The sequence below is a fragment of the Ranitomeya imitator genome, chromosome 3 (assembly GCF_032444005.1).
Source record: "Ranitomeya imitator isolate aRanImi1 chromosome 3, aRanImi1.pri, whole genome shotgun sequence".
NCBI classification, from domain to species: Eukaryota; Metazoa; Chordata; class Amphibia; order Anura; family Dendrobatidae; genus Ranitomeya; species Ranitomeya imitator.
This window is the reverse complement of record NC_091284.1, coordinates 551,519,382-551,538,499: the sequence shown is the minus strand read 5'-3', so window position 1 is coordinate 551,538,499 and position 19,118 is coordinate 551,519,382. Positions and strand designations below refer to the sequence as shown.

At 45.1% G+C, this 19,118-nt stretch overlaps 1 protein-coding gene across 1 annotated transcript; it reads right to left on the bottom strand.

Moving 5' to 3' along the window:
- Positions 1 to 5,269: 5,269 nt before the first annotated feature.
- LOC138671684 (uncharacterized) lies at positions 5,270 to 17,183 on the bottom strand. The gene is made up of 7 exons (XM_069759845.1): positions 16,228 to 17,183; positions 15,536 to 15,868; positions 6,398 to 6,521; positions 6,200 to 6,283; positions 6,026 to 6,118; positions 5,875 to 5,949; positions 5,270 to 5,483 (listed from the first exon to the last, which is right to left on the bottom strand). The coding sequence occupies exons 1-7, from the start codon at positions 16,636 to 16,638 to the stop codon at positions 5,356 to 5,358; spliced, it is 1,248 nt and encodes a 415-aa protein (XP_069615946.1). The 5' UTR covers positions 16,639 to 17,183; the 3' UTR covers positions 5,270 to 5,355.
- Positions 17,184 to 19,118: the final 1,935 nt, after the last annotated feature.

The window sequence follows — 19,118 nt, the reverse complement described above, 5'->3', positions numbered from 1 at the left end:
GGTATCGGCGTACTCGGGAGAAATTGCCCAACAAATTTTATAATCCATTTTATCTTACTGCCCATGTGAAAATGAAAAAATTGAGGCGAAAAGAATTTTTTTGTGAAAAAAAAGTACTTTTTCATTTTTACAGATCAATTTGTGAAGCACCTGAGGGTTTAAAGTGCTCACTAGGCATCTAGATAAGTTCCTTGGGGGGTCTAGTTTCCAAAATGAGGTCACTTGTGGGGGAGCGCCAATGTTTAGGCACACAGGGGCTCTCCAAACGCGACATGGTGTCCGCTAACGATGGAGATAATTTTTCATTCAAAAAGTCAAATGGCGCTCCTTCCCTTCCGAGCCTTACCATGTGCCCAAACAGTGGTTTACCCCCACATGTGAGGTATTGGTGTACTCAGGAGAAATTGCCCAACAAATTTTAGGATCCATTTTATCCTGTTGCCCATGTGAAAATGAAAAAATTGAGGCTAAAAGAATTTTTTTGTGAAAAAAAGTACTTTTTCATTTTTACGGATCAATTTGTGAAGCATCTGGGGGCTCAAAGTGCTCACTATGCATCTAGATAAGTTCCTTGGGGCGTCTAGTTTCCAAAATGGGGTCACTTGTGGGGGAGCTCCAATTTTTAGGCACACGGGGGCTCTCCAAACGTGACATGGTGTCCGCTAAAGAGTGGAGCCAATTTTTCATTCAAAAAGTCAAATGGCGCTCCTTCCCTTCCAAGCCCTGCCGTGCGCCAAAACAGTGGTTTACCCCCACATATGAGGTATCAGCATACTCAGGACAAATCGGACAACAACTTTCGTTGTTCAGTTTCTCCTTTTACCATTGGGAAAATAAAAAAAATGTTGCTAAAAGATAATTTTTGTGACTAAAAAGTTAAATGTTCATTTTTTCCTTCCATGTTGCTTCTGCTGCTGTGAAGCACCTGAAGGGTTAATAAACTTCTTGAATGTGGTTTTGAGTACCTTGAGGGGTGCAGTTTTTAGAATGATGTCACTTTTGGGTATTTTTAGCCATATAGACCCCACAAACTGACTTCAAATGTGAGGTGGTCCCTAAAAAAAATGGTTTTGTAAATTTCGTTGTAAAAATGAGAAATCGCTGGTCAAATTTTAACCCTTATAACTTCCTAGCAAAAAAAAATTTTGTTTCCAAAATTGTGCTGATGTAAAGTATATATGTGGGAAATGTTATTTATTAACTATTTTGTGTCACATAACTCTCTGGTTTAACAGAATAAAAATTCAAAATGTGAAAATTGCGAAATTTTCTAAATTTTCGCCAAATTTCCGTTTTTATCACAAATAAACGCAGAATTTATTGACCTAAATTTACCACTAACATGAAGCCCAATATGTCACGAAAAAACAATCTCAGAACCGCTAGGATCCGTTGAAGCGTTCCTGAGTAATTACCTCATAAAGGGACACTGGTCAGAATTGCAAAAAACGGCAAGGTCTATAAGGTCAAAATAGGCTGGGTCATGAAGGGGTTAATATTTTGGAACATCATTTTTAAGTAGTTTTCCTTTAATTAGAATTGCCTGTAAAACTAATTATCACATGTGTTTAAGATTGATTTCAGTGATCCATTGAGCCCTGAGACTCAATACCATCCATGAGTTTATTTGAAAAACAAAACAATTAAATTTTTATGACACTTAAATCCAATTTGCATAATAATTTGGAACACGGTGTACATCTTCCTTCTGTCTATTCTCCTGTGAACAACTCTGGAAGGATGGTGGTGGCAGCTTATAACAGGAGAAACATTTACTACTCTCTACAAAGCATTTTCCTTTTGATTTATTTAATTATATCCTTAATATATAAAACATTAAAAGGGCAGATATAAAGCCATACATTTTTAATTTGCTGTGCTATTCTTGAAGGGAGAGTTTTTAAGATTAGTAACAATCTTTTAGGATTTTTTCATTTGCATTTATGGACATGTCTCTTTAAATGTTCACAATGAATTTTTGATTAATACTATAATGGTAATGTTTTTTGTTATATAACCATAAGGGAAAACTGCGATATCATTGTCATGTTTGTCACAGTTATAAAAGTGGTAAAAAAAGGTTAAGAATTCTCATACTTTCAAGGGTTCTTTGATAATGGAATCTGTCAGCAGGATTTAACATCTCAAACTATTTATATGCATATGTAGCTCTTTCAGAGACAAGCCCAGGAATACTTTCACATGGCCAATCCGTTCCTGAGAAATCAACTTTTTACATTTATATGCAAATGAGACTGAAGATCTATTTGTAGATCTGAAGCCTGTCATTCCAGCTCTATTCTTCACCTAGCGCCACCTCCTCCTATGCGACTGATGACCTGTCTGACTGAAATCACACAACCTAGAGGCCATCAGTCAAGCAAGAGGAGGTGGTTCTGGGCAGGGAATAGAACTGGAGTGACAGAGGATTCAAATCTATAAATAGTTCTTCAGCCTCAGTTGTACATCAGTTCAAATGCTGATTTTTCAACATTGGAGTAATGGACAGGATATGTAAAGGTATTGCTGAACTTGTCTTTGAAAGAGATATATGGACATGTAAATAGTTTTAAGGGAGGGGGGTGTAAAATCCTGCCAACAGGTTCATTCTAAAGACTAAGTTAAAAAAATGTATTTTAAGCATATTCATCTTTACCGGCCCCGAAATATGGAAATTATTTTTGTTATCCTTAATTAGTCCACCTCAAAATCTACACAGGTACCAAAATAAAGACTAAATTGTTGACAGGACTTATTTTCGACTAGATGTAAAAATTAAAAGAGGGTGCCCAAATGCTTAAGTTTTGTTTAAGAAACTTACTTGAGTATTAAAAGATTATGGGTCTAAGACCCAAGCCATATCTCCCTTCCTACAAAATAGCTTTATATATATAGTTTTAAAACAATGCTTACCCCACAGTGATTCATTTTTACCTCCATATTGTTAAAAAATAAAATACAAAGAGTCTGTTATTACCAACATTACCAATGAAACCACTATAAAGGGCCCAGACAATACCACCACACCATGACTTCTACCGTTACTGCTACATAAAAACCACTACAAAATTACTAATATTACCACCATGAAGTGACAATATAGGGCTCATGACACAGATTTTGCACAGGTGCTCTATATACTTTATAACTGTTTATAGTTAAAAAGAGTGACATTACCATGAGATATTCTTTGATTGGAGTGTTCTGCTGCCTTTTTCAAGTGGCCCAAACTGCCATGAAAGCTTATTTCAGTCACGACTTGGGTCAGCAGAGCTTGTTGCACAGAAAATTTTGGTAGTTCAATTTTCCTGCATCCTCCCTATTAATTTTGATCTACCCAAGCTGTCAATTCTGATCTTACTCCCAATTCTGTGCCTATTGAAGCCCCACTTGCCCCTATTCCTGAATCTTGTTTAGTGCACACTGCCTTCAAATACTGTTCATCAAAAATAATATTGTGACAACTATATTCATCCCCCAAATAAACCGCAGTATTCTAGAAACAGATAATGCGCCACAAAATAATACCAAACAAATATTTCCCCATATTGTGCCCCAGAAGTTACTGTCACACCAGAGTGTAATAGTATGCTGCACAGTCAAAGTGGCTCTTTCTGTAAAGTGCACTTTGTTTCCCTTTGCAGTAAAAATGTCTACATTTGGGTTCCTTAAAAGGTATTATTGCCCAGTTTTTCCCTATAAAAATTATACTCATCTTATTTTCTTGAAGAGCAAAATAGCTAAAACCTCTTCATGACTGTGAAGTCAGTGGAACAGCATATGTGGGGTATTACAGGAGGGATACCTGTCTGAGAGGTGAAGATAATATTTCATTGAATAAAAACAGGTACAGTAAATCCTACAGTGCAGTACAATCTTACTCAAGCCCTACTTAGCTGTGAAAAAGCCCACTGAGATTCGACAAGTCCTTATAGTGTAGAACATTGTTTCCCAGAGTCCAGTTCTCAAGGCCACCAAGTCATGCCTTTAGAATTTCCTTTCCTTTCCATATTATTAAGGCATCATAAACTGTATTAGGTTCTCACATCTGTGCAGTACTAAAGGTACCTTCACACTGAGCGACGCTGCAGCGATATAGACAACGATACGACCAAAAGGCGATCGCTGGAGCGTCGCTGTTTAGATCGCTGTAGAGACGTCAAACACACCAACGTTCGAACGATGCCGGAGCGATACAGTGACGTAACAGCGACTCACGGATCGTTGTCGCTGGTTGCTTGCTTCACGTCAAACAGCAGTGGTGTAAACGATCCGATGAATTGGCAGCGTAGTCAGATAGGTGTCACCCAGGTGGGTGACACCCAGATAGGTGTCACCCAGGATGTGACGTCCCGGCGTCCCAGAATATAAACCGCGACTCTACAGCGATTGATTCACATTGTTCGAGAGCTGCGTATGCATGTTTTTCTGCATTTCTAGCGTCCTGTCCGGAACGATCCTTCTCCAGCTACGATCCTCTTCTACCGTGAACGTTCTGTTCGGGACGCCGTACTCCACTGTCGGCGTCTTCATCGCTTCTTTTATTGCTCATCAACGGTATGTTCAATTTTTTTGTGTTTTTTTTTTTTTTTTTTCTGTATAGTAATGGCTATGTAGTAATGCTAGACGCAATGCTTATCTAAGTATATGGTATAGTAATGTATAAAACATATCTGGCAGCTATCTTGTGCATCTGGTAAGCGGACACACAAGATGGAGGCACTTTCGGATGCAGTTTGCAAACTCTTTGGCGCTGTGTAGCATTTTTTGCGCAAACTATATGGTAAGGCCAACCAACTCTTTTGTGTCTACCTTGGCTTAGCTGTCCCTGGCCTGCTCCGCAAGTAAATAAAAACAGCTCACAACTGGTAAACTAATTTTTTTTTTTTCCACAAACTGACCTTATTTTTTTTTGATCAAGAGACAATCACTGTCACGCTATCTATATTCATCAAGTACGGTGTCAGAAAAAATGAATTCATGATAAACATATACAGGCTCATGAATTCACTATTTCTGACACCTGGCAGGTGAGCATAGATATGTACCGTGTGACAACCATTGTCCCCTCAATTTGTGTGATTATGGAGATGCATGTAATATTTTTGGCCCACCTCATATCTGTATACTACAGACACACCAAGCTGCAGTCTTTTTATTTTTAACTACTGGATATATTATGTGGGCCAAAAAGTGTGTGTTGCGACGTTTCTTGGCGCACGGTGTGTTGCCGGCGGCTATAGACACAATAAACCAAACATAATTGTGTCAAATCAAACTTTTTTTATGTTGTTAACTGAAAAATAACAAGTAACAGAACAATATCCCAAACAATGAAAGAAAAAAAAAAAAAAATCAGAACCTCCCACGCCTCAAGAGGTGTCGCAGCGTGCGGCCATGTTGCTGTACTTGTTGCAGCATGAGCGCTGCTGTCCGCTCCAGGCGGTCTTGCTTGGCCAGCAGCTCTCTCACGGTGTCCGGTTCTGTGATAGAAGAGGTTGGAGAATGGACAGTGATTAAGCTGCAACGGTGGCATGTGTTTACATAACCAGCAATTTAAGGTACCGTCAAAAATAACGATTTTTGTAACGATATCTTTGATTTCTGTGAAGTTGCAACGATATTGTTAACGCAATCGTTCTGTGTGACAGCGACCCAGCGACCACACAGTGACTTACCAACGATCACGACCAGGTCGTATAGCTGGTAATGATTGTTAGTAAATCGTTTATTGTAAAATGGTACTTTTAACTACACACTCAATTTTGTACTGCCCCAGAGGGCATTTTTTAGGTTTAATGTTTTAGGGTCCGTTTAGTCGTTGTCAAATGTGACATCCCACCGATAACCCCCTCCCACTTTCTCAATACTTACGGAGAAGGGACGCCTGTTGCTCATCCGCGGAGCTGCTGACCACCCATCCCCTGGCTCGGGCCACAGCTCCTGCTGCTGAAAGGAAGCAAATACATATCTGGTTAACAATTGAACTCACTGTGGTGAAGCGCTCGCTGGTTTTGTCACTTACGAATGCTTGTCGCTGGAGAGAATGACGCCGACCCGGGGGAGGAAGATGGGTGTTGAAAGGGCGGGGTTGTGGCCTGCGGTGGGGTTACTGCACCTGTAATGTACACAATATTTAACCTCCCTACTAATGGCCCGTATGGCGTCATTAAATTCTAAAAAAGGGTGGTTAACTTACGTGACGACACTGGCTGTGGGCTTCCGCTGCTAGCCGCTGTACTGCTGGCTGCAGTGGGTGCTGTCCTCTGCCGGCGGCGTCTCTCTACACCCCAAAAAAAGACACGCAAGGTTTAGACACCAGAAGTACAGAGCTGTAGACTTAAATAAAAAATTAAGTAGGCGCCATCGCAATTGCCAGACATGAGGGGTAACTTACGTGACGGCCCTGGCTGTGGGCGTACGCTGCTGGCCGCTGTAGTCCTCTGCTGGCGTTGTCTCTCTATACACAAAAAATAAAGAAACACAATGTTTACACACCAAAGTACAGAGCTTCCGACACCCTAACAAATAACAAACCTAGGCCAGTGGCATAAAGGAATAAAATTTAAATTTAACTCCCCAAATCGAGGTACATATATAGAAGGTGGGAAGCGCCACACGGCAGTGTGAGTGTCCCTATTCCCCCCTCCCGATACTGTGTGTCTCCCAATTACACTATACTGTTACTTGCCTTGCCTGGTCTCTGCCCGCAACGTTGCCAGATAAAGTGGCTGTTTGTACCGGAGGTCGGCCCACTTTTTGCGCAGCTGCAGCGCACTGCGCCGGATGCCGAACCTCCGCTCCATCTTCTGGGCAATGTGGCGCAACACCTCATTCTTGTGTAGATTTGGGTGTGCTGGGCGACTCTCCCGGCCCTCATAGTCCATTGTATCCATTTTTTTAACAAAAAAGCGGACCTCTGTCTGCCCCAAAGGAGGACATCGCTGTCTCGCCGCCATTTTAGCAAGAGAGACGCTGTATGGCACCACCCAGCCACGCCCAGAGGAGGTCCTTGATTCTGCCATTCTGGCGCGCGATTCGCAACGCTATAGCATCTCCATTTATGCACACCGTCGCGGGTGTGACGCCGGCTCCAGAAGTCACTATTTGGCGTTCCCGTTATAAATCAGCAGCGCTCATCGTCCTGTTTGTTTCAGTGGATGGTACATTTAATGGAGGGTATCTATGGGGTATGGCTGTTGTGTTAACGTTGCTTACAATTAGCCATGTATATCTCTGTGTATGTATATTGTAAGACTCATGCTGGTGTGGTAGATGGAGGCAGGTATATCTCGCCCAGGTGTTTGTCCTATGTGAATTAGGCCACTCAGTATCTTCAGGGTGCTAATGGGTTAATGATTGCAGGAATAAAAGATTACCAGCTGGGTGTTTCCAGTGTCTGCCTGGGGCACACAGATTGCCTGCCTGTGTGAGACAAACGTGAGTGAAGAGCTCTGCTCAAGATCTGTATGATGTTAGCTGGGTGGGAGAAGCCCCCCCAGTTGTTGAGATAGCAACGTATTTGTTTAGTTAGTGCCGGACAGGCTAGGGTTTATTTTTATGTTTTGTTTTTTGTGTTGCTTTCACGTTAATAAATCTGACCTGAGGTCAGCCTGCTCAGAAACCTGCTGTAAGCCTCAGATTCAATGCACAAACCACGTGTCCTTTGACCCCAGCAAAGGCGATCCCAGAGTGTTTTGTCACATTGTGGTGGAGAACGCGGGCATACCGTGGCACAGGCGACAGCATGGAAGACGTGGTGAAAGCCTTAGTACAGTCCACTGCCGTACAGCAGCAGGCCACTGCCGCACAGCATGAAGCTAATCGCTTGATGGCCGCACAGCTGAAGGAGTTACTGGACATGACGGTTGCAGACCGCCAACTTCTCCAACAGGTGGCGCAGCACCTGGTGAGCATGCCTGATGCTGACCCGGAAGCAGAGTCCAGAAGGATCCTGTGAGTCGATACTGGCAAAAGCTGACTGCAGAAGATGACGTCGAGGCATATCTGACAACTTTTGAGCAGACGGCATTGAGAGAGAAGTGGCCGAAGGCACGATGGGCCGATTTGATTGCCCCGTTTCTCTCCGGCGAGGCCCAAAAAGCTTACCATGATTTGGACCCGGAGGTCGCTCAGGACTTTGAGAAGCTGAAAGCTGAGATCCTGGCCCGGCTGGGTGTGTCGACGGCTGTCCGTGCACAGAGGGTACATCAGTGGACATACCAGCAAGATAAACCAGCGCGGTCTCAGATGTTCGACCTGATCTACTTGACAAAGAAATGGCTGCAACCCGAGGTACTGACAATACCCGAAATAATCCAGCGGGTTGTCCTGGACAAGTACCTGAGAGTACTACCCCCAGCGCTGAAAAGGTGGGTAAGCCAAGGAAATCCCACGACAGCGGATCAACTTGTGGAGTTGGTCGAGCGTTATTCCGTGGCAGAAGGACTTCCCGACGACACCGCCAAACCCCGGACTGTGCCTCCTCCTCGTGGAACCGGTAAGACTGTTCCAGGGACCACGGGTGAAGGAAAATCGCTTAAAACTGTGGGGGAGGAGTCCGGGACTGCTCGCACTCCGAGACCAAGAGTATTGGACGGTGGTCTCAGTAGGGGACCTGTTAGGTGTTTCCGCTGCCATGAGAAGGGTCATGTTTCTGCGAACTGTCCTGTTACCGCTGAACCCATGCAGTGCGACGTTATAGACTCTAGAAAACGCATGTCTTTGGTTACACAGCTAGTGAGTGTGAATGCGGGTCAAAATGATACAGTGAAACACCTGTGTGAATTATCTGTTGATGGGAAAAATGTTGTGGCATTACTAGACTCTGGAAGTGTGGTGACTCTGGTGAAAGCTAGTCTGGTGGCACTTCCGTCTGGTCCGTCTGACAAGTTTTCTGTGACGTGTGTGCATGGTGACACCCGCTCGTACTTAACAGCGGTCATATGGATTTCTACTCCCTATGGGTCAGTGCAGCACAAAGTGGGACTCGTTCCCGCATTGTTACATGATGTAATCCTGGGCAGGGATTTTCCCTATTTCTGGCAGTTGTGGGAGAATCAGTTACTCCTTCACGGTAGCTGTACCCGTGAATCTTCTCCCATGTCATCTGGAGGTCCCGAGTCCCTAGAGGAGACCCCACAGGAAGATGTTGCTGGGGAGGTTAGTGAATCTAACCTTCAGTACCCCTTCTCCGTCATGGCGGGGGAAACAGAGGAAACTGAGGAACCTCAGCGAGAGGCGGAGGCAGACAGCCATCCGGCACCCTGCCTGCCAGATTTGGGAGTCCAGGTGGATGACTTCCACAGCGAGCAAATGAAAGATCCTACCCTGACTCCGGCTAGGAAAAATGTAAAAATGATAGATGGGATACCCGTAGAACCTGACACTAGGCTAGCGTACCCGTATATGGTTCTTGAAAATGATTTGCTCTACCAGGTAGAAAAAAAAGGGGAAGACACAGTGCAACGGTTAGTGGTACCCAAACCTTATCGGCGGAAGGTACTGGATTTGGCCCACGGACATATAATGGGGGGACATCTGGGGGTACAGAAAACCACAGAAAGGATATTGCATTGTTTTGTGTGGCCTGGAATACATTGTGATGTGCGTAACTATTGTGAGTCCTGTCCAGAGTGCCAAATCGCGGCCCCTAAATCTCAGTTCCGTAGCCCTTTGGTACCCCTTCCTATCATTGGGGTCCCTTTTGAGAGAATTGGGATGTATTTGGTTGGGCCCCTTCCCCGATCCGCACGTGGGCACCAACATATCCTCGTCATCGTGGACTATGCCACTCGTTACCCGGAAGCCGTCCCTTTGCGTAACACAGCTACCAAGACGATCGCCAAGGAATTGGTACAAGTGTTTAGTCGGGTGGGAATTCCAAAACAGATACTCACCGACCAGGGGACTCCCTTTATGTCGAGGGTAATGAAGGAGCTCTGCAGGCTCTTACAAATAGACCCGTTGCGTACGTCTGTCTATCACCCTCAAACAGATGGCCTGGTTGAGCGCTTCAACAAAACCTTAAAACAGATGCTCCGGAAGGCGATAGACAAAGATGGGAAGAACTGGGATTACTTGTTACCCTATTTGCTGTTTGCCATTAGGGAAGTTCCCCAGTCTTCCACAGGATTTTCGCCTTTCGAACTGTTGTACGCCCGTCGTCCCCGGGGACTGCTGGACGTCGCAAAAGAAACCTGGGAAGGTCAAGTCACTCCCTTTAAAACGGTGATCGACCATGTAACACAAATGCAGGATCGTATTGCCGCTGTCATGCCCATTGTTAGGGACCATATGTTACAGGCCCAGGGAGCCCAGAGGCAAAGTTATGATAGAGGCGCTAAGGTCCGTACATTTGCACCCGGCGATAGGGTGTTGGTCCTAATCCCTACGGTGGATAGTAAATTCCTGGCGAAATGGCAGGGCCCATTTGAGGTCCGAGAAAGAGTTGGTGAAGTGAACTATAAAGTGTACCAGCCGGGTAAGAGAAAACCGGAACAGATTTATCATGTGAATCTGATAAAATCCTGGAAAGACCGCTCTGCCCTAACGGCGGATCTGCCCCGTCCGGTTTGTTCACCTACTGTACCAGAGGTGCAGGTTGCTGAGACTCTCTCAGAACGACAAAAATCTGAGGTTAAGCAATTTTTGTTACAGAACCGACAGTTTTTCTCCGAAAAACCTGGCCGGACGAAGTTGGTGAAACATGAGATTGTCACAGAGCCTGGCGTCACTGTTCATGTGAAGCCCTACCGGATTCCGGAAGCCCGCCGTGAAGCCGTCTCCCAGGAAGTGATGGCAATGTTGGACTTAGGAGTCATTGAGGAGTCACACAGCGCCTGGTCCAGTCCAATTGTGTTGATACCTAAACCGGATGGCTCCATCCGGTTTTGTAATGACTTTAGGAAACTGAATGCAGTTTCTAAATTTGATGCGTACCCTATGCCCCGGGTCGATGAGTTGATCGACCGGCTTGGTAAAGCCCGATACATTACGACCCTGGATTTAACAAAGGAGTACTGGCAGATTCCTCTGGCCGAGGCGGCCAGAGAGAAGACGGCATTTGCTACACCGGAAGGTCTGTTCCAGTATGTCTATATGCCGTTTGGACTTCATGGAGCTCCCGCAACGTTCCAGAGATTGATGGATCGAGTCTTGAGGCCTCACAGACAGTACGCTTCTGCCTACCTGGATGACATCGTAATTTACAGCATGGACTGGGAAACTCATCTCCAGAAGGTACAAGCCGTGATTGATGACCTGCGAGATGCAGGTTTAACGGCAAACCCCAAGAAATGCCACATCGGGCTTGAAGAAGCCCGATACTTGGGCTACGTGATTGGCCGAGGAGTGGTTAAACCCCAGATCGACAAAATACAGGCAATTCAGGGCTGGCCACAACCAGTGAACAAGAAACAAGTGCAGGCTTTCCTGGGGATTGCCGGCTATTATCGCCGGTTCATACCCAATTTTGCAGCCATGGCTACTCCCTTGACGGATCTTACCAAGGGGAAGGGTTCCGTCATGGTAAAATGGACCTCAGCTGCTGAAGAGGCCTTCCACAGCCTGAAACGGGCTTTGTGCTCTCAGCCCGTACTAGTGACTCCTGATTTCAGCAGCGAGTTTGTGGTACAAACTGATGCCTCTGATACTGGTGTCGGAGCTGTACTTTCCCAGGTGAGGGACGGAGTCGAACACCCGGTCCTCTATCTCAGTCGGAAACTGAATGTACATGAGCAGAGGTATGCCGTGGTTGAAAAAGAGTGCCTAGCCATTAAATGGGCTCTCGACTCCCTCAAGTATTACCTGGCTGGTAGGAAGTTTAGGCTGGTCACAGACCATGCCCCTCTCAAGTGGATGCACCTCCACAAGGACCGTAATAGTCGGGTGACCAGGTGGTTCCTTGCCCTGCAGGCTTACTCTTTTACGGTGGAGCACCGACCTGGGGTGCAGATGGGGAACGCCGATGCCCTATCCCGAGTGCACTGTTTCAAAAGTGTTCTTGCTCGACCGGAGTGGTCTGAGCAAGGGGGGGGGGGATATGTAAGACTCATGCTGGTGTGGTAGATGGAGGCAGGTATATCTCGCCCAGGTGTTTGTCCTATGTGAATTAGGCCACTCAGTATCTTCAGGGTGCTAATGGGTTAATGATTGCAGGAATAAAAGATGACCAGCTGGGTGTTTCCAGTGTCTGCCTGGGGCACACAGATTGCCTGCCTGTGTGAGACAAACGTGAGTGAAGAGCTCTGCTCAAGATCTGTATGATGTTAGCTGGGTGGGAGAAGCCCCCCCAGTTGTTGAGATAGCAACGTATTTGTTTAGTTAGTGCCGGACAGGCTAGGGTTTATTTTTATGTTTTGTTTTTTGTGTTGCTTTCACGTTAATAAATCTGACCTGAGGTCAGCCTGCTCAGAAACCTGCTGTAAGCCTCAGATTCAATGCACAAACCACGTGTCCTTTGACCCCAGCAAAGGCGATCCCAGAGTGTTTTGTCACAATATATATGTGTGTGTATGTATGTATATATATATATATATATATATATATATATATATATATATATAGTACCTTACATCCTATGTTAACATTTTTGTCAAATGGTGCAGCATCGGTGACGCAACGGAGAATGCATTACAGTATTGGATGTCTTGTGTAAGTTTTGCAAATGATATGTAGTAATTTTTTTTTCTTTTTTCCTTTCTCAGGTTGCCATGTCTCATTCGGATGTACCTGTGATTGTTGCGGCCGCGTTATTGGTAGAAGCTCACAACCAGCTGGAGGTTCAAGCGCGAAACAATCGTGTAAAGCGTCAGCGCCGCATGTGGACCAAACAGTGGCTGCAGAAGAGGAATCAATTGTCCCATATGGGCCTTATAAGGGAACTGCAGGATAACAACCCGCATGATTTTCGTAACTACCTGAGAATGTCGGAGGACTCATTTAATGTCCTACTTGCAGCTGTAGAACCTTATATCAGGCGGCAAAATACACAGATGAGAGCAGCTGTCCCTGTGGATGAGAGGCTGGCTGTCACGCTGCGTTTCCTGGCGACTGGCAGGTCTATGCAAGACTTGCATTACAGCGCAGCTATATCCCGATCCCTACTCAGCGTCATCATCCCAGAGACATGCAAAGCTATTGTCTCAGTTTTACACCGCAGTTACATGCCTTTCCCACAGACCCCGGATGACTGGAAAGAGATTTCAAGGGGATTTGAGGAGCAATGGCAGTTCCCTAATTGCGGTGGGGCCTTGGATGGCAAACATGTACGCATCACCCAACCACCACACTCTGGCTCCTTTTATTATAACTATAAGGGATATTTCAGCATAATTCTCATGGCCCTCGTAAATGCTAACTATGATTTCATAAGTGTGTCTGTTGGGATTAACGGGAGAGTATCCGATGGAGGAGTTTTGGAGCACACAGATTTTGGGGAACGCTTGAAAAATAATAAACTTGCCTTGCCGCCCAACAGTGACACAACAGAAAACATGAACTTTGTCTTTGTCGGAGATGAGGCTTTCCCACTGCATCCCAACCTTTTGAAGCCCTTCTCCCAGAAGACTCTGACACTGGAACGACGAATCTTTAATTACAGACTTTCAAGAGCTAGACGCGTTGTGGAAAATGCATTCGGAATTATGGCAAACCGATTTCGGGTTTTCCACACAGCACTAAACATGAAACTAACGTCTATTGACTCTGTGGTGCTTGCTTGTTGTGTCCTCCACAACTTTCTACGTCGCCGTGATGCCACTGCATACAGCCCTCCACAGTATGTAGACTCTGTGGACCAGGGTAACGGAGATGTAACCCAGGGCGAATGGCGTCTAGACGCGCACAGGGTTTGTGGTTTGGAAAGTCTGGGTTCTGGAAGGTACTGTGATGATGCAACGAATAGCAGGGACAAGTACTCTGACTTTTTCAATGGGCCAGGGGCTGTCCCATGGCAGTATCAACAGCTGTAACTTAACTGTTGGCATAACTTTTACCATGTATTATGGATGACATTTTTGGGGGGTTCAAGTGCTCTTGTGTAAAAGTGCTCATTTTTAACAATTTTTGGATGACCCATGATACTCCTTTTTCTGTAATAAATGTGAACATAACGATATATCTATTTGTTATTTCTTATTATTTTACATACATACCAATACATACCAATAAACATATATATCTATGAACATACTCTACTTCTGTATCAATCATATGAAACCTGTGAGTCTGCAGCATCCTATGCACTAGTGATTTCCTGATGTGTGTGTGTATATATATTAGTAGATGTTCACCATATTCTAAAGGTACCTTCACACTCATCGACTCTGCAGCGATACCGACAATGATGTCGATCGCTGTTTGGTCACTGGAGAGCTGTCACACAGACAGCTCTCCAGCGAGCACCGATCCAGAAGTCCACGGGTAACCAGGGTAAACATCGGGTTACTAAGTGCAGGGCCGCGATTATTAACCCGATGTTTACCCTGGTTACCGTTGTAAATGTTAAAAAAAAATAACAATACATACTTACATTCACGCTGTATGGTCATGTCCCTCGCCTTCAGCTTCCAGCACTGACTCAGCGCCGGGCGTAAAGTACAACGGTGATGTCAACGCTGTGCTTTACTACCGGACGGCGCTCACCAGTCAGTGCGGGAAGCCGAAGGCGAGGGACTTGACCATACAGCGGGAATGTATGTACTGTTTGTTTTTTTAACATTGACAACGGTAACCATGGTAAACATCACGTTACTAAGAGTGGCCCTGCACTTAGTAACCCAATGTTTCCCTTGTTTCTTGTGACGACATCGCTGAATCGGCGTTACACATGCTGTGTGTAACGCCGATTCAGCGATGTCAGCGGGAGATTCAGCAACCAAAAAAAGTGCTGTACTTTCCCCAGCGACCAATGATCTCCCAGCATGGGCCTGATCGCTGGACGCTGTCACACAACAATTTAGTTAACGATATCGTTGCTACGTCACAAAAAGCAACGATATCGTTAACAATATAGTTATGTGTGGCGGTAATGTATTGGGTATTCTAGCATTTGCATGTCCCCGTCGCATATTGCCCAGCAACGTAGTATATTGACCAGCGGCGTCATTTATTGCCAAGCCAAAGAGACACGTAGTACATACACAAATTTAAGAAACCAAAAATTTAATAATTTGTATTAAAAATTTTATTATTTTTTATTACAATACTTTTTTAATGTTGATGAGGCATAGGGGATTAATGACCGGGTGCCAGGAGGATGCCTGCAGGGGAGAAGGCATAGGGGATTACTTGTGGAACATCTAAAACACAAGTCTCATTTATTTCAACTACAACACTACAAATTTTGGTAGTAAGTGTCCATCTCACTGTAGTGGTGCGTGGCCATAGGAGGTCCTTGTGATAAGTCACCAAAAGAAGGGGGTGCAGGTGGTGTCCGGAACTGAGAATTATGTGGCCCAGGTCTGCGGACAGGAGTGCTGTGCATGGGCTCCTGTTGGTGTCCCCAATAAAAATGGGCACTGGGCTGACGGACGTCAATGCTCAATGTTGATGTGTCGCATAGTTTTCCTGCGGCTGCCGCGTTCATAACGTCAAACATTATTCTCTCCGCGTGAGATCTTTGGGTATCATCCAGTCTGTTTAAACGTTCCTCAACCAAGGATGCGAATGGGGAGAGTTTGGTTGTGACGTGCTTGGACAGGATGCTGTTGGCCACTGCCAGGAGATCCACAGGTGTGGCTGCTGTTGATTTTCTTTTTCTAGATGGGCGCAGTGGACATGTCTGCTCCTCGACAGACGGGCTACTGGAGGACTGAGGGGACTGGACATTGTTCGCTTCCGTTGTTTCCCGCTGTTGCAGAGGCACCTGCAATTACATGAAAAAGAAAAATTTAAAATAAATAACATACAAACGACTCTGCCACACAGCCCTAGAGAGCCCACACCTCCCCAAACACCTCTATGCCCATTGGAACCTATGAGGAACAGTTACCTGGGTTAAAAAACAAAGGGGTTAAAGAGCTGTGCTGAACTACATTGGCCGGCAATACTGTACGAATGTGCGGAAGACACAATATGTTAATTACGGACACAGGAAGTGGCAGCTGTTATCATCAGGGGGATTAAACATGAACAACGTGACTCACTATTACTGGAAGCCATGCAGTCTCATAAACATACAAGACACACGGCATGCTACAAGAAGGGAAGCTTGGGGCTACTTACATGGTCGTCAGGAGACTCAGGCAGGATATCTTCGGGCGATGGCTCACAAAGGCTAGTCACAGTCTGGCACGGGCGAGGGATTTCTTGGTCTCTAGTGAATGCCATCAGGTCGTAATACCACAGCCTGGGCACATAGACTTCCTCAGTTCCGGCCCCAGACTTCTTAGAATTTTCCACTTTGTTGACCTCTTTTTTGAAAACTGTGCGGAGAGCCTGGATCTTTTTCCTCACAATGTTTTCATCCACGATCTCTGTGGGATGATACTCCCTGTAGACGGCCACCAGCTTCTCATACGCTTCTCTCTTCATGTAACGGTTGCTATAATCCTTAGATTTTATCTTCCACAAACAGGGCAGGGAGCGGTACATCTCTATGAGTGCCCGAACACAGTCCTGCTCATTTGTAGACATCTTTAAAAAAGAAAAAAATAAAAGTTAAGAAACAGCAAAAATTAAAAGTTTGATGAGCCGTATGCCGTTCCTATTGTTATCAGTCATTTTTTGTATGGGATGGTCCGTGGGACTATTTCCACCATTTAGGGGATGGGATGGGGGCCGTTTGTGTGTTTCCCCATAGCCACCTTTTGGGGATGGGATGAGGGCTATTTTTATCCATTTTGAGCGTTGAAAAATTTGTAAATTCTATTGGTTGCTATTTTGTCAATGGCCAATTTCATGTTGGTGAAACACACCATACTACAAAATCGTTTGCATTACCACTTAAAAGGGAAATACTACGACGCTAAAGCGTCTTTGGTTATAAACGTGAAAGCTCTAAAAAAAATCACTGCTGAGATGTAGTATACATCTATTTCTATACACATAAATTAGTATTGCTGCATGGCAAATGAATACAGCACAAGGATATACTCACCGTAGATGTACTAATTGAGAACGCTGCAGAGTTGAAGATCTACAAACAGGTCGCTCAAAAGTTACAGCCAAGACGCCCACGAGTTGATGGAAAAGGAACACGATGGATTTCGAACCAAGACGCACACGAGATGCTCGTGGATGGCAGAGTACGCACAAGTGATTGAAAAGTTGTAAAGTCGCGGTTTATATTTCGGAACGCAGGTACAGATGACCCCGATGTGACCTATCAGCGTTCTCAGTGAGACGTAACAACAAAGCCATTTGAAATCTATAACGTTATGGCGTCACCTTTTGTAATGTAATAATGTGATTTAAAGGGGTCTTCTTTTGTAATAGTGATGCATTGTAAATACGCCCTTATGTAAAGTTCACACCTACCTCCTAGGCTGTCGTGACAGTTGGCGTCACCGTTTGTAATGTAATGTAAAGGGGTGCCTTTTTTAATGTAATAATGTGATGTAGGCATCACCTTTTGTCTTTGGAATGCATTTGGGAGTATGGTGATAATTACATTACTATAATAATGTTCACACCACCTCCCAGGCCATTATGACAGATGGCGTCTCCTTTTGTAATTTGTAATATATTGGGATCTTCGAAATAATTGCGTATCTATCTACGAGCGACATTGCTAAATTTAAAGGCGTCTCCTTTTGTAATGCATAACGCCTACCTGGCCACAACAAGACGCTGCGACGGCCCCTTTCATCGTTGCTGGCGTCGTTGCTTTTCATGTCAAACACAACGATTCAGGCTGATCTAACGACCAAATAAAGTTCTGAACTTTCGGCAACGACTACCGATGTCACAGCGGGATCCGGATCGCTGCTGCGTGTCAAACACAACGATATCGTTATCCAGGACGCTGCAACGTCATAGATCGTTGTCGTTCTCGTTGCAATATTGCTCAGTGTGAAGGCACCTTAAGGAAATCCTGAAACTATGATGTGTTGGAGGGCCGTGAGGAAGGGATTGTTATGATGCGGTGGTCTAGGAGCAACATGGAACGAGCTCTGAAGGAAGTGGTAACTGTACTGACCGCAGTCCCTAAGCTCAACACAACACTAGAAGTAGCCGTGGAATGCTCCTAACTCTCCCTAGGCATCTCGTCACAGACTAAGAGCTAGCTACCCCTAAAGACAGAAGCAGGAAAACTATCTTGCCTCAGAGAAAATCCCCGAAGGATAGATTAGCCCCCACAAATAATGACTGTGAGTGGAGAGGAAAAAGACATACACAGAATGAAACCAGGATGAGCACAGGAGGCCAGTCTAGCTTGATAGATAGGACAGGATGGAATACTGTGCGGTCAGTATAAAACACTACAAAATCCATGCAGAGTTTACAAAAAAAAACTCCACACTTGACTAAAGGTGTGGAGGGTAAATCTGCTTCCCAGAGCTTCCAGCAAGACAGAATTAATTCATACTGATAACGCTGGACAAACATAGAAAGCACTGAACGGATAAGTCCACAATCTGTGAACAGAAAAGCGCAAGCAAAAACTTAGCTTTGTTGAACTGGTCAGGATAACAGGGAAATCCAAAGAGATGTGAATCCAACCAGGAACCATTTACAAGTGGCACTGGCTGAAGGAACAGCCAGGCCAAAATAGCCGAGCAGAAGAGACGATAAGTGGAGGCAGCTGATTACAGCTAACTCCAAGGAGCAGCCATACCACTTGAAACCACAAGAGGGAGCCCAAGAGCAGAACTCACAAAAGTGCCACTTACAACCACCGGAGGGAGCCAAAGAGCGGAATTCACAACAGTACCCCCCCCTTGAGGAGGGGTCACCGAACCCTCACCAGAGCCCCCAGGCCGATCAGGACGAGCCAAATGAAAAGCACGAACCAAATCGGTGGCCTGGACATCGGAGGCAACAACCCAAGAATTATCCTCCTGGCCATAACCCTTCCACTTGACAAGATCCTGAAGCCTCCGCCTCGAAAAACGAGAATCCAAAATCTTTTCAACCTCATATTGCAACTCTCCCTCAACCAACCCGGGGCAGGA

What these genes read in the sequence shown, in the direction of transcription:
- LOC138671684 (XM_069759845.1), bottom strand. Translation starts at nt 16,638, where the DNA reads ATGTCTACAAATGAGCAGGACTGTGTTCGGGCACTCATAGAGATGTAC. An exon ending in CATCAACATTGAGCATTGAC is followed by an intron (nt 6,522 to 15,535) that starts GTCCGTCAGCCC and finishes GTTATTTGTTAG; the next exon opens with GGTGTCGGAAGCTCTGTACT. An exon ending in CCCACAGCCAGTGTCGTCAC is followed by an intron (nt 6,119 to 6,199) that starts GTAAGTTAACCA and finishes TGTACATTACAG; the next exon opens with GTGCAGTAACCCCACCGCAG.